The 12,767-nt window shown below is 54.4% G+C and overlaps 1 protein-coding gene across 1 annotated transcript in view; it reads left to right on the top strand.

Moving 5' to 3' along the window:
* Window positions 1-420: 420 nt before the first annotated feature.
* CACNA2D4 (calcium voltage-gated channel auxiliary subunit alpha2delta 4) overlaps window positions 421-12,767 on the top strand; it is a 133,662-nt gene continuing 121,315 nt past the window's right edge. The window contains exons 1-6 of the mRNA XM_050747031.1: window positions 421-1,010; window positions 4,310-4,391; window positions 6,090-6,206; window positions 9,785-9,844; window positions 11,072-11,234; window positions 11,641-11,772. Coding sequence (XP_050602988.1) covers window positions 583-1,010; window positions 4,310-4,391; window positions 6,090-6,206; window positions 9,785-9,844; window positions 11,072-11,234; window positions 11,641-11,772 — 982 coding nt within the window. The 5' untranslated portion in view covers window positions 421-582. The remainder of the gene's footprint in view (window positions 1,011-4,309; window positions 4,392-6,089; window positions 6,207-9,784; window positions 9,845-11,071; window positions 11,235-11,640; window positions 11,773-12,767) is intronic.

Here is a 12,767-nt window from a genome sequence, read left to right as displayed (position 1 = left end):
ATCAGTTGCACAGCAAACGCGTCCCCAGCCCTGCCCACGAGCAGCTGAGATGTGGAGGCGTGGGTCCACTGACTTCACCTATGACCTATGACCTGCAGTGACTTCACCTATGACCTATGACCCACACTGACTTCATCTATGACCCGCACTGACTTCACCTATGACCTATGACCTGCACTGACTTCACCTATGACCTATGACCTGGCCCAAAGGCCCCAGGCCTGGAAACACCAGCCAGAGTCCCAGCTCTGCCCCTGGGACTCCCCGGGCCTCAAGAGTCTCTGCCCAGCAGGGATGAGGACACGCCCCCACCTCAGGGTCAGCAGGAGATTTGTGGGTCCCTCAGAGCACTGTGCAAACTCAGCTGCTGTCCTCTGGCCAGAGTCACAGTGAGCCCTTCCTGGGTCCAGAAGGTGGTTCCACAGGAACGGGGCTACCTCTTTAAAGCAGAGGGGTGCACTGCAGCCCTGAGGGAACCAGCTGCAGTCGTGGTAATCTCGGGAGGCAGCTCCCCGCCCCCTGCCACCCCCTCCCTGCTGTCAGGAGAGGATTAGAGGAGAGGCCAGCGGATTAAAGGGGTTCATGTTGCCACAGCCTCTCCCCCAGCCCCTCTCCCGAGGCCTGCTTGCTAGGTGGGGCCACGCTTCTGTGAGCTGCAGCTGTGGGGCAGAGAGAAGCCCTCCCCGCCCAGGACTGAGAGGCTGGAGACCCCAGGCTCCCCGGGGCCCGGAAGATAAAGGCTTGGGGCATCCCTGGGGCCTGGGAGGCAGGCAGACAGAGCTCATGGTCTGTGGCTGCTCTGCCCTCCTTCCCCTCCCCAACCCCAGGCCCACCATGCCGGCAACCCCCAACTTCCACGCAAATCTCAGCTCCACCAGCTGCTGGATTCCCCGCCAGCCAATGCCCGTGGCCTGGGCCTTTGTTCAGAAGACCTCGGCCCTCCTGTGGCTGCTGCTCCTGGGCACCTCCCTGTCCCCTACCTGGGGGCAGGCCAAGATTCCTCTGGAAACGTAAGCGTCACGTTCAACCCCACCCCAAAAACCCGTCACCCTTTCCCACTTTCTTCCCGGGCTGGGCCTCCCTCCTCTGCCCACTCCTCCTGCCCGTGCCCTCCCTCTGGGCTCTTCCCCAGTGGCTGCGACTGGCCACTCTCTTGCTGCAAAACCCTTTTCTCCTCCGGCCTCCTCTCTCTCCTCCCAAAAGCTGTGTGAGTTCTGGAGTCCCACCTGCCCCTCCCCAGGAGCAGGATGGCTTTAGGCAGAGCTGGTCATCAGGGCTGCTCTCTTCTTGGCCTGACAAGCAGCTTCTGGGGCATCTGCAGGGCGGGTGCTCCTTCAGGATAATCGCTGAGATGAGGCGGCCTGGGGGAGCCGGGTTATGTCGTCATCGCAGCTCCCCAGAGGATTTGGCAAGAAATGCATATTTTGACATTCCAAAAAGGGGACGCAGTTCTGAACCCACAGAACGTCTCATGCACACAGGAGGTGGCTTGTCCAGGAACTGGGAAAAAAAAATGGATTTTGGTGGCTGCAGTCTTCCCTTTCTACACCTTTCTGCCTCCTTCCAGCCTTGATTCTATAGCCGGCCATTAAGACCAGCTCCAGGGAAGAACCCGCTATCAGTCGTGTGCACCTTGGTCTAAATTTAAATTACTGTGCAACCTCTCCGGGGTGTCTGTATTTTAGGCCCTAGCTCTGGTGGTCCTAGGAAGGAAATTTCCACTACATGGTGGGGGACAGAGCCTTCTAGACTGTAGGTGCTACAGACCCTATCCTGTTTAATCCAGTTGCTTGAGCCCAGCACCATAGCCAGGCCACCAGCAGAGCCACCTGCCGACTGCATGTCTTAGCAGGAGTGGGGACAACGAGCCCACATGACACACTGTGAATGTGTTTAGCCTTGCTGAGCAGTGGATTAGGCAGCATCGTTTCCCATCAAGCCGCACATCTCTCCTTGGTTCATGCCTGGCATGGAGCTGGGTGCTTCACAAACGACACCGTTAGTTTGCAAAGCCATTCAGCGGGGGCTTATTTTATCCCTGTTTTGCAGCTGAGGGAACAGAGGCCCAGAGAGGTCAGGTGACTTCCCCAAGTTCACAAGGCCAGGAAATGAAGGTGCTGGGATTTGAACTCCAGTCAGCCTGGACTGCGCTTCCACCATCACACCCACTGCCAGCCTGTAACGCTCTCTGTTGCTGCAGGAGATGCTGAGAACAATTTTCATCCCCAGAACACACACCAGCTGATAGGAGAGGGCCAACTCCAGGAGTGGGCTGAAGGCCAAGTCAGGGTGGCTGGAATCCAGGCCTTCATGGAGGGGGGCCCCAGAGGCCGTCTATGCGGAAGTCCTGGGTGCTGCCGGAGACCGTAGCCTGCACACAGCCTCATCTGCCTGCCCAGGACTTGGCCCCACCTGTCCTCACTCCCGCCGAACCTCTCTTCTCAGTCTTTCCCTTCCGCCTGCAGGGCTTCCACCTCCGCCCAAGTCTGTTTCCACAGGGTCCCCAAAGCCCTCCTCGTGCCCAATCCAGGAGACATTCCTGGCCTTGTCTCCCCAGACCCTGTTGCTTGGGACACACAAGGCCCGCTCTCCTTTTATCCCAGTGCCTTGACTTCCATGACACTGCACTCCTCTGGGTCTCCCTGGGCACGGCTTATCTCTGCTGTCTTCAAGTGCTCCTCCTCTCCTGCCTCCCCATGAGGTTGGGGGTGCTCCCCAACATCTGTCAACGCTCAGAGATCTCATGCTGCACACCCTCCTTGAGAGAGCCCTCCTGCCCTCAGAATTCCAATCCCTACCTTTGTGCTGATGACTCCCGGCCCTGTCTCTACCTGTTAGACACATACCCAATGCTTATGGGCAGCTTTTCCTAAACCTCATGTGAGGTTTTAAATTCAGATGTGTGTCTTTCAAGATAAAACACAATTGGTGCCTTCCAGAGTTGTGCAGTGCACAACCTGCCCAATGGCACTTGGTAGCTCTGCAATGGGAACCTAACATTCAACAGAGCCCAAGGTACACACGTCACCTTTCACCCTCCTCAACTTGTTCCCCCGACCTTCCTGATAGTCTTAATTTTATTCAATAACAACACCATCAGGTCAACAGCCCACACTGGAAACCTGGAAGTCATGTTTTACTCCTCCAAGCTCTTCTGTACTCCCTACCTACAATCCCCTTCCAGATCCCTTTGCAGGCTAACCTCTACCAAACTTCTAACCCAGAGCTCAGATCTCCCTCCCCCAGGAAGGCTTCCCTTATACCACTACCTCTCCCCGACCTTCATGGGCACCTTCAGACGTGTACTATGCTACCTGCATGAGAAAACTGTCCCTGCAAAGGTGGGGACTGTGGGGTGGCTCCAGGCTGCCTCATGGCAGGACCCTGATAAACACTGGTTGAGTGGCGACTGCTGTTCTTGAAATGATCGCACAGGCAAACCTCTTCCGCTCCATTTGCAGAGGCTCAGACCCAGCCCTGGGTGCCTGCCCCCAGGACCCCAGGAGCCTGGCCCAGATGGTGGGATTGTGGTGCATTTCTGGGGCATGGGCCAGAGGTTGGGGCTCCCCACTAGGCTGCCCACGCAGAGGGCAAGGTGTGGCCTCCTCATGCCCTCTCAGCCTGCCCTGCCCTCAGCCTCAGCAGTGGCAGCTCAGAGCCTTTTCCTCCTGCGTCCTTGCCTCACGCATTCGCTGAGGTTTCAACAGAGGGTTTGGCAGCCCCCAGTGGCCTTGAGTGGAGTGCACTGGAGGGAACAATTCATTGAGAGGCCACAGCTATGGCCAGGCAGGTCCTCCTTTGTCCTCAGAGTCCTCCGACCATGGCCTGAGCCTGTCCACTGCCTCTCCCCTCCTTCTCTCCTCTCGGTCCGCCACTCTCCAACCAGAGGCCCCGGAGGCTTGGGGTGAGGCTCAGTCCTGGGCTGGTCAGCCCTGCCTCATGACCCTCAGCAGGACGCTCACACACAGCAGTGCAGCCGCTGGAGCCAGAGGGTTCTCCGCGTCTCCTGCCCAGGCCGCGGCTGTAGCTTTAGGGACGGGAGGAGGGACAGGTGCTCTTGTGTGTGTTTCTGGGCATATGTCACATGTGTGTATGCATATGCATGTGTGTGTATGGGTATGCATGTGGGTGTATGTGTGTGTGCATTTCTTATGCATCATGTGTCTGTGTGTTTGAGTGTGCATGCATCAGCTGGTGTCTGTGTGTAGACACTTGCTTTCTATGTGTGTGAATCCATATGTCTATGCGTGTGTTTCTGTATTTGTGCATGTACTTGTGTGTATACACGTGTCCTTTCGTTGCCTGGCAGAGTGAAGCTATGGGCTGACACCTTCGGCGGGGACCTGTACAGCACTCTGACCAAATACTCGGGCTCCCTCTTGCTGCAGAAGGTCAGTCGCCCCCTTCCAGAGAGCCCACCGGGTGGCAGAGGGCAGTCAGCCATCAAAGCCCCCAGATGCCAGTGCTGTGAGGGGCCTTGGGCCTCCCATCAAATCGGACACTGAGGCCTGGGGAGGTGAACGATTTGCTCAACTCCCAAAGCAAGGCAGGGGGGGCGGTTTGGGGGCGTGGTCAAGAGCATTGTGCCAGGTCCTCAGGGAGCAGAGGCCGAGGTAGAATTAGACGCAGGAGATGTACTGGGTGGGGGTGGGGTGAAGAATAAAGGGGAGACAGAGGGAGTGGATGGAGTGGGATGCAGGCCTAACACCTGTGATGCTAGCGGAGCCTTGGAGGGCATGCGCAGGGCCCTAGGAGCTGCTTGGGCCATAGAAGGTGGACGGGCTGTGGCCTCTGTGCAGGGAGAGCTCCCATACCTCCAGCTGTCAGTCCCCCAGCCCCCAGCCACGTCCAGCATCCGCCCCCTTAATATGCATTGCTTGCTGTGCAGATTAACGGCTGGCTGGTCTTCTTACCAGGTTATAAACAACTTCACTGTTCTCTAATATTTGTAACCCCCCAGAGCAGTTCCAACGGCAGCTCACCCTCCTCTATTATTACCACTCACTGAGAGCTTCGTAGTCGTGATTTCATTCCCACCACCAATTCATGAGGCACCTTTTCCATATCACAAAGATCCTGAATCCCAGGCTTTTATGCTTGCGTGTGACCGCATGTCCCTCCTCAACTCCCCCGCCCACAGCCCCCAGGCCTGTCCCTGGTGGAGTAAGAGGAGCCAGGGTGGGCTGCTCCCTGAGCCCCCAGAGGCCACTGTAGCGATGACAGCTAAGACCCTGCCTGCCCCTCCCAGCACACTCCTATGCTGCACAGCACCACAACCCGGGCCGAGGAGCAGAGAGCAGTACCGATGTGGCCGTTTGGGGTAAAAGTATTCTGTAAAATCTCTGCGTTCTAGAGCATACACTAAAGCTATGTAAATGTCACATCTTACAAATGAGGAAACTGATTGACTGGCTTGCCTGTGGTCACACGGCCAATAAATTTCAGAGCTGGGTGAACAGACATTTACAATATACACAGTCAATGAGAGCTGGTCTCCCCTGGGCCCAGAAAGAAAACTCAAACCCCACTCCAGGCTTTCCTGGGCTCACTGGCAGTTGTCAGGCGGCTGTGCTCAGTTCCTGGAGCTGCCGGGCTCTGTTGGGACAGTGGGAGTTGAGGTTCACATCCATGTGCACAGGGGCACTTTCACAGCAAGATACCTCTTTGGGGGCATTGGGGAAAAGTGAACTGATGTCAGGGGTGGTTTCACAAGCCCTGGGAAGCAGCATGGCTCTGCACAAAGGACATGGGCAGGGATGCCTGGGAGCCCTGGCCCCATCAAGGGTCACCTGCTCACTGACCTTGGTCAAGTTCACTGACTTCTCTGAGCCTCGGTCTACTCCCCTGTTAAGGGTATAGCTGCAATACGTCTAGAGCACCTGGAACAGAGAGACATTTGAAGAGAGGCAGCGATACTATCACTGGGGATGTTGTCCAAGGAGGAGAGGGCTAGGCCTCCCCCTAGTTGAGTAAACCAGACTCCGTGTGCCAGAATGCACCTGTTGAGAGGATGGAGGCCATGCAAACACAGGTGCAACCATGCTGGTACAAAACCTCGTGCACCCATCTCTCCCACCTTCCCCAAACAGAAGTACAAGGATGTGGAGTCCAGTCTGAAGATCGAGGAGGTGGATGGCTTGGAGCTGGTGAGGAAGTTCTCCGAGGACATGGAGAACATGCTGCGGAGGAAAGTCGAGGCCGTCCAGGTACTCCAGGCCTGTGATCTGCAGGGCATTTCTCCCCAGCCCCATGACGCAGGGTGGCAGAGTGACCCTCCCCATGTCATGGCCCTGCATCCTCCCACCCTCGTGAGCCTCTCCTATCTTACAAGATTTCACCTTGTACCTCCATTAGCCAAAAGAACCCTTACTCCAAGAATCCCTGTAAAAGAGGTAATGATAGGAAACAAGAGGAGAGGGGAGGGGCTGGGATCGGAGCTCTGCCCCGAGGTGGCCATGCCCAGCACTGCCGGGTCAGCCTGCAGCCATTGTGGGGAACTCTGAGTCACCAGACCATACCCAGTGACCAGTACAGAGCACTGCACAGGGTGAGCACCTAGGAATTGCTTTGGGAGTGGATGGACAGATGAACAGAAGGAGGGTGGGAGTCGAGCTAGCTGGAGCCAGCAAAGCCAAGCTCCTCCCTCCTCTATCCTCCTTCTCATCTCTCCTCGTTCCTCCCTTACCCTCATTCAGCCATCAGGACCCACCTTCATGGCTAAAGTGCTCTGAGGGCCACCCGGGCAGCAGAGGTACTTACCGGGATGGGCCCTGTGCCCAGGTGACCCTGTTACTGGACATCCACCAAGCCTGGTGCGGCCCAGGAGAAACAGAAGCTGTCCCCTTCTCTGGGATGAAGTGTCTGCACTGAGGCCTATGGGGACCTGGATGGTATAAACCAGTAGATACAGTGTGGTTAGAGAGATACAGTCCTCCACTCCATCCAGTCAAGAATCGAACCATCCAAGACCAGTGCTGTCCCTGAAAGGACTCGTAAGACCAGCCAGGAGAACAAGGAGAGAGGAGATCGGGGGTGGTTGGCTGGGTTGGGAGGCTGAGGCCAGGGCCAAGCAGCAGGGGAAGGGGCAGATAGGGCAGGCGAGCTGCGGCCTCCTCAGTGTGCCGCCTTTCCCCCCACACCCATCACAACCCCCGCTCTGGGAGGAGGCCGAGGTCAGGGTTGCTGGGGCCTTCTTTCCCATGTGTTATAATGAGCAGCATTTCTGCAGGCCTAGGGGCAAGGGATCTTAGCATCAGGAACCAATGAGAAGATGCCTGGGGACTCAAGAGCCTATCCAGGGTCACTGAATCACACACCACAGCAGGAAGGCACAAGCCTCACACACAGCCTGGCACCTGCAGTGACGCCTGCCTCTTTCAATCAGTGAGCATTGTGTAAACAGCCTCCTTGGGTCAAACACAGACAGGGGGGTATGAAACTCGCCTGACTTCAGGCGTCGGTCCTTGTGTCACTAGAGTGTAGCCGGACAAGCCGCAGACAAAACTCCTCAGACACGGAGTTAAAGAAGGAAGGGATTTATTTGGCCGGGAGCATCGGCAAGACTCCTGTCTCAAGAGCCAGGCTCCCTGAGTGAGTAATTCCTGTCCCTTTTAAGGGCTCACAACTCTAAGGGGGTCCACATGAGAGGGTCATGATCAATTGAGCAAGCAGAGGGTACGTGACTGGGGGCTGCATGCACCGGTAATCAGAACGGAACAGAACAGGACAGGGATTTTCACAGTGCTTCTCCATACAATGTCTGGAATCTATAGATAACATAAGCAGTTAGGTCAGGGGTCAATAACTTTAACTACCAGGCCCAGGGCGCGGCACTGGGCTGTCTGCCTGTGGATTTCATTTCTGCCTTTTAGTTTTTACTTCTTCTTTCTTTGGAGGCAGAAATTGGGCATAAGACAATATGAGGGGTGGTCTCCTCCCTTAGAGCAGCAAGCAGTTCTGAGACACCCCCAGAGGCTGGGGCTCCAGGCTCCCTGTGCCCTTCCACAGCCTCAGACACCAAAGAAGCACTGCTCTGCGGACTTTCTCTGAGCACCAGTCCCTGCCCCTGCTGCAGGTGGTGTGTGGCGGTCACAGATCTTCTACGAGGATGCACATGGGAAGTTTCCTGCAAAGCCTCCCTGAAATGAGTATTTCCCTGTGGAATTTCCTTATCCTAGGATCTGTAAGCTGTGAGTGGGGAGGCAGGAATTATCCTACCCGATTTACAGTTGTATAAGCAGAAGACCAGAGAGGCTTAGTGGCTTGGCCCTGACAAAGCTAGAACAGGATCTTCGGTCCTCTGACTCCCAAAACACTTCCCCCACCCTGACTTACCCTGACACTCTGTGGTGCTGGCCTGCTCTTAAAAAAAAAAAAAAAAAAAAAAAAAACTGTGCCAGGTGCGGTGACTCACACCTGTAATCCCAGCACTTTGGGAGGCCGATGTGGGCGGATGATGAGGTCAAGAGATCGAGACCATCCTGGCCAACATGGTGCAACCCCATCTCTACTAAAAATACAAAAATTAGCTGGGCATGGTGGCAGGCACCTGTGGTCCTAGCTACTCGGGAGGCTGAGGCAGGAGAATTGCTTGAACCTGGGAGGTGGAGGTTGCAGTGAGCCAAGATCATGCCACTGCACTCCAGCCTGGGTGACAGAGCGAGACTCCATCTCAAAAAAAAAAAAAAAAAATTGTATTGCAGTAAAATACATGTAAGATAAAACTGACCATTATTTTGAAGTGTATAATTTAGTGGTATTAAGTACACCCACAATGTTGTACAACCATCTCCATCATCTAGTTCCAGAACTTTTTCACCACTCCAGGCAGAATCTGAGTACTAAGTAAGCAATCACTCCACTATCCACCTCCTCTTAGCTCCGCAACCACTAATCTCTTTCTGTCTATGGATTTGCCTGTTGTGGGTATTTCACGTAAATGGCATCATACAATATGTGACCATTTGTAGACTTATTTCACTTAGCATAATGTCTCCAGGGTTCATCTGTGTTGTTCCATGCATCAGCAATTCATTCCTTTTTAGGACTGTATAATATTCCATTGTGTGCGTAGCCCACATTTTATTTATTATTTCATCAAATGACAGACATTTGAGTTGTTTCCATCTTTTGGCTTTGAATACACACACACACACACACACACACACACACACAAAATGCACGTATTTTAGTAGACTTTATTTTTTAGAGCCATTTTAGGTTCACAGCAAAATGTAGAAGAAAGTACAGTTTCCATACATCCCCTGTTGCCACAACCTTCCCCACTATCGACACCCTGCATCCATGGTAGATTGGGTATAATCAGTGAATTTCCATTATCCCAAAGTCCATAGCATGCATTAGGGTTCACTCTCGTACATTCTGTGGGTTTGGAAACATGTGCAATGACATGCATCCGCTATTACAGTATCAGACAAAAGAATTTCACTGCCCTAAAAATCCCCAACCACTGGCAACCACTTATCTTCTCCATCTTCCTAGTCTTGCCTTTTCCAGAATGCCATGTTGTGGGGATCACACAGTACATGGCCTCTTCCGATGGGCTGCTTTCACTTAGCCGTATGCACATGCTTTTTGGCTGTTGTGCATAGTGTGGCTGTGAATATTCGTGCTTGAGTTCTTGTTAGCGTCCCTGTTTTCAATTCTTCTGGGCATACACACCCAGGAGTGGAATTGCTGGGTTACCCGGCAACTGTTTCACTCGCTGAAAACCCGCTGGGTTCCTTTTACCCATTCTCCCTACCTCTGTGTTCCCATCCCTCAGAATCTGGTGGAGGCTGCCGAGGAGGCCGACCTGAACCACGAATTCAATGAATCCCTGGTGGTGAGTCCCACTCCTGGCACTGGTGCCAGAGGGCCAGGATCACCTGAGTACCAGATATGGGGGTGGTGGTGTAGAGTGGCGATCCACTGATTCCATAGACATTTACTGCTCACCCCCACACAGGCACAGCGATGTGCTATCCTCTGGATGGGAACTTGTTCTTGACCTCAAGAAGCTCACAGTGCAAAGAATTCCAGTATAAGGCACATCACAAGTCACTACAGATGGGTGGATGGAGCCTCCGGAGAATGCAGGCTGGAGAAGGGGAGGGCTGCACCAAAACTCCCGCAGACAGGGCGGCCTGGGGCTGCGCCCAGGGCTCAGGGGGATTTAGGCAGACAGGGCCTGGAAAAGGGGCCTTTGGTCACAGTGGAAAGAAGACACAGAAATAAGAAAACACAAGGTTGGTTGAGGAAACAGTGGGACCTGGGCCCTGTGTGTCCAGAGGCTGGTGACGAAGACAGTGGCCTTGGACAGTTAGATGAGGGGGTCGGGGGAGCCTTGGGTGCCAGCCTAGGAGCCTGGCCTTTCTCAGCAGGGAAAGGCAGGTGCGGAGGGCTTGAGGAGGGCTGGGACGCGGCTGGGAGTGTGCGTGGAAGGCCAGCGCGGGCCGCAGTGTCGTGAGGAGGAGCCGGGTGTGGGGTGCAGGAACCTGGCGTGGCAGTTGGCGTGGGGATGTCCGTGAGGCAGTCCTGGGGGGTGTTCAGGTGTGAACCCGGTCGTGTGGAGGAAATGGGCCGGGGCTCTGCTGGAGGCAATCCTAGCACACCCTCCAATACTGCGTTGGAGAGCCCGAGGGCAGCTGCGGGACTCGGAACCTGTCTGAGGCCAAGGCTGTAGGCCCCAAGATTCCGCAGGCACCGTTCTGGGGCTCTGGGGCCTTCCTGGCCCGCGAGAAGTGGACGAGCTGATGGGGCTCTTGTCTCTACCTGTCCTTGACTCGCGGCTGCCTGTCTCCTCTCCGCCTCGGCCGCGTCAACACACGCTGCTCCAAGCTGGGGACTGAGGCAGCGGCCAGGACGATGGTCATCAAACATCGGCCTCCTGGATGTTTTTGTCCCGAATCACCCTATCATTGCCCAGCGCGCCGCTGCAGGTGCCTGTGTAGACGCTGATGGCCGCTCCGCCCCGGCCCTCGCGTCCTCTCACCTGCGCCGTTTCTCTTCCTCTCTCTCCGCCCGTCCCTGTGCTCGGGCCGTCTCCGTGGGCCTCACCCGTCCACCCCAGTTCGACTATTACAACTCGGTCCTGATCAATGAGAGGGACGAGAAAGGCAACTTCGTGGAGCTGGGCGCCGAGTTCCTCCTGGAGTCCAATGCACACTTCAGCAACCTGCCGGTGAACACCTCCATCAGCAGCGTGCAGCTGCCCACAAACGTGTACAACAAAGGTAGCCTAGCACGCTCAGCTCAGGCACACTCACCAGGCACGCCCACCTAGCACACCCACCAGGCACTTACCAAACACACCCACCAGACACACCCACCAGGCACTTACCAGACACACCAACCAGACACACCCACCAGACACACCCACCAGGCACACCCACCAGGCACACCCACCAAGCACATGCAACAGGCACACCCACCAGACACACCTACCAGACACACCCACCAGACACACCCACGAGGCATGGCCACCAGACACACCCACCAAGCACACCCACCAGGCACGTCCACCAGGCACACCCACCAGGAACTCACCAGACACACTCACCGGGCACGCCCACCAGGCATGATCACCATTTTCCTGAGAAGTTCTACAGGATCATGATCATCTATAATCTCACCCTTCAGACCCAGATATTTTAAATGGAGTCTACATGTCTGAAGCCTTGAATGCTGTCTTTGTGGAGAACTTTCAGAGAGACCCAACGTTGACCTGGCAATATTTTGGCAGTGCAACTGGATTCTTCAGGATCTATCCAGGTAAGGACATGGAGTTGCATCTCCATGACCTTCTGGGATTCTTCTCTGGAAATAAGACAATAGGGGCATTGAAGATGGACCCTGCCACTCAGGTCCCCAGTGAATGGGGCTGGTCCTCCTATCCCAAAGCATCTCCAAGCCCACACTTTAGCCCTTCTCACTGCATGATATGCACATATTAAAAGGCTGTGGAATGGATGAATGAATGAATGAATGATGAATGAAACCATCAAACACCATGAAACCAGTCATTGAATGCCCACATGAAGCTCCTGTCTCATGAAAAGTACTTTGGGAGATACAAAGAAGGATAAAACAATTCTTTACCTTAAGGACTTTATGTCCCAATTGGAAAAATGAGGCGCACTCGCCAAGAGTGTTCAGCAGCAATCCAGAAAATGGCACAGGCCACTCTGTGGCTAGTGGCCAACTTAATAGAGTCCATCAATAAAAATAGAAAACACAGAGCACAAAGTTTCCAAGAGTTCTACCTCTTTTTGGTTCCCATTTAAAATAAGTTGGCTCTCCATTTCACCCCAACCCATTTTTATAGTTTAGCACACAGTCCAGGAAGTCTTAAAGTTATCCCACTTTTCTGAAACAGGAAACCAGAAAAGCCCGAAAGGACTCCTCTGTGTCCACAGGCTGGAAAGTCATTCTCTCTCTTGGAGTGCAAAGGGACCTCAGAGCTCCTGCAGTTCCCATAGTTGGCATTGTGTTCTTCTGCCAGAATTCACAGCTAGCTATTGCGGCTGTTTTGATTCTCTGGAGCTTCAATGAATAGGTTTATCCTTCTTCCATGCAGCTTCCATGCCCCTCCTGTCTACTCCAGGGTGGAAATCCTGTAAATATTCCTGCCACATCAGGGCTTCCAGAGACGCCAGCTTATATGTAAACAACACAGTCCAGATGTGAACTCATCAGTCAGTAGAAAGAGGCCATTTCTCACTATTTTGAATTGCACTATTTTTATTGTTGTTGCGTTTTATGAGTTA

Source organism: Macaca thibetana, chromosome 11 (assembly GCF_024542745.1).
Source record: "Macaca thibetana thibetana isolate TM-01 chromosome 11, ASM2454274v1, whole genome shotgun sequence".
Classification (NCBI taxonomy): Eukaryota; Metazoa; Chordata; class Mammalia; order Primates; family Cercopithecidae; genus Macaca; species Macaca thibetana.
This window is presented reverse-complemented; position numbering and strand designations above follow the sequence as displayed.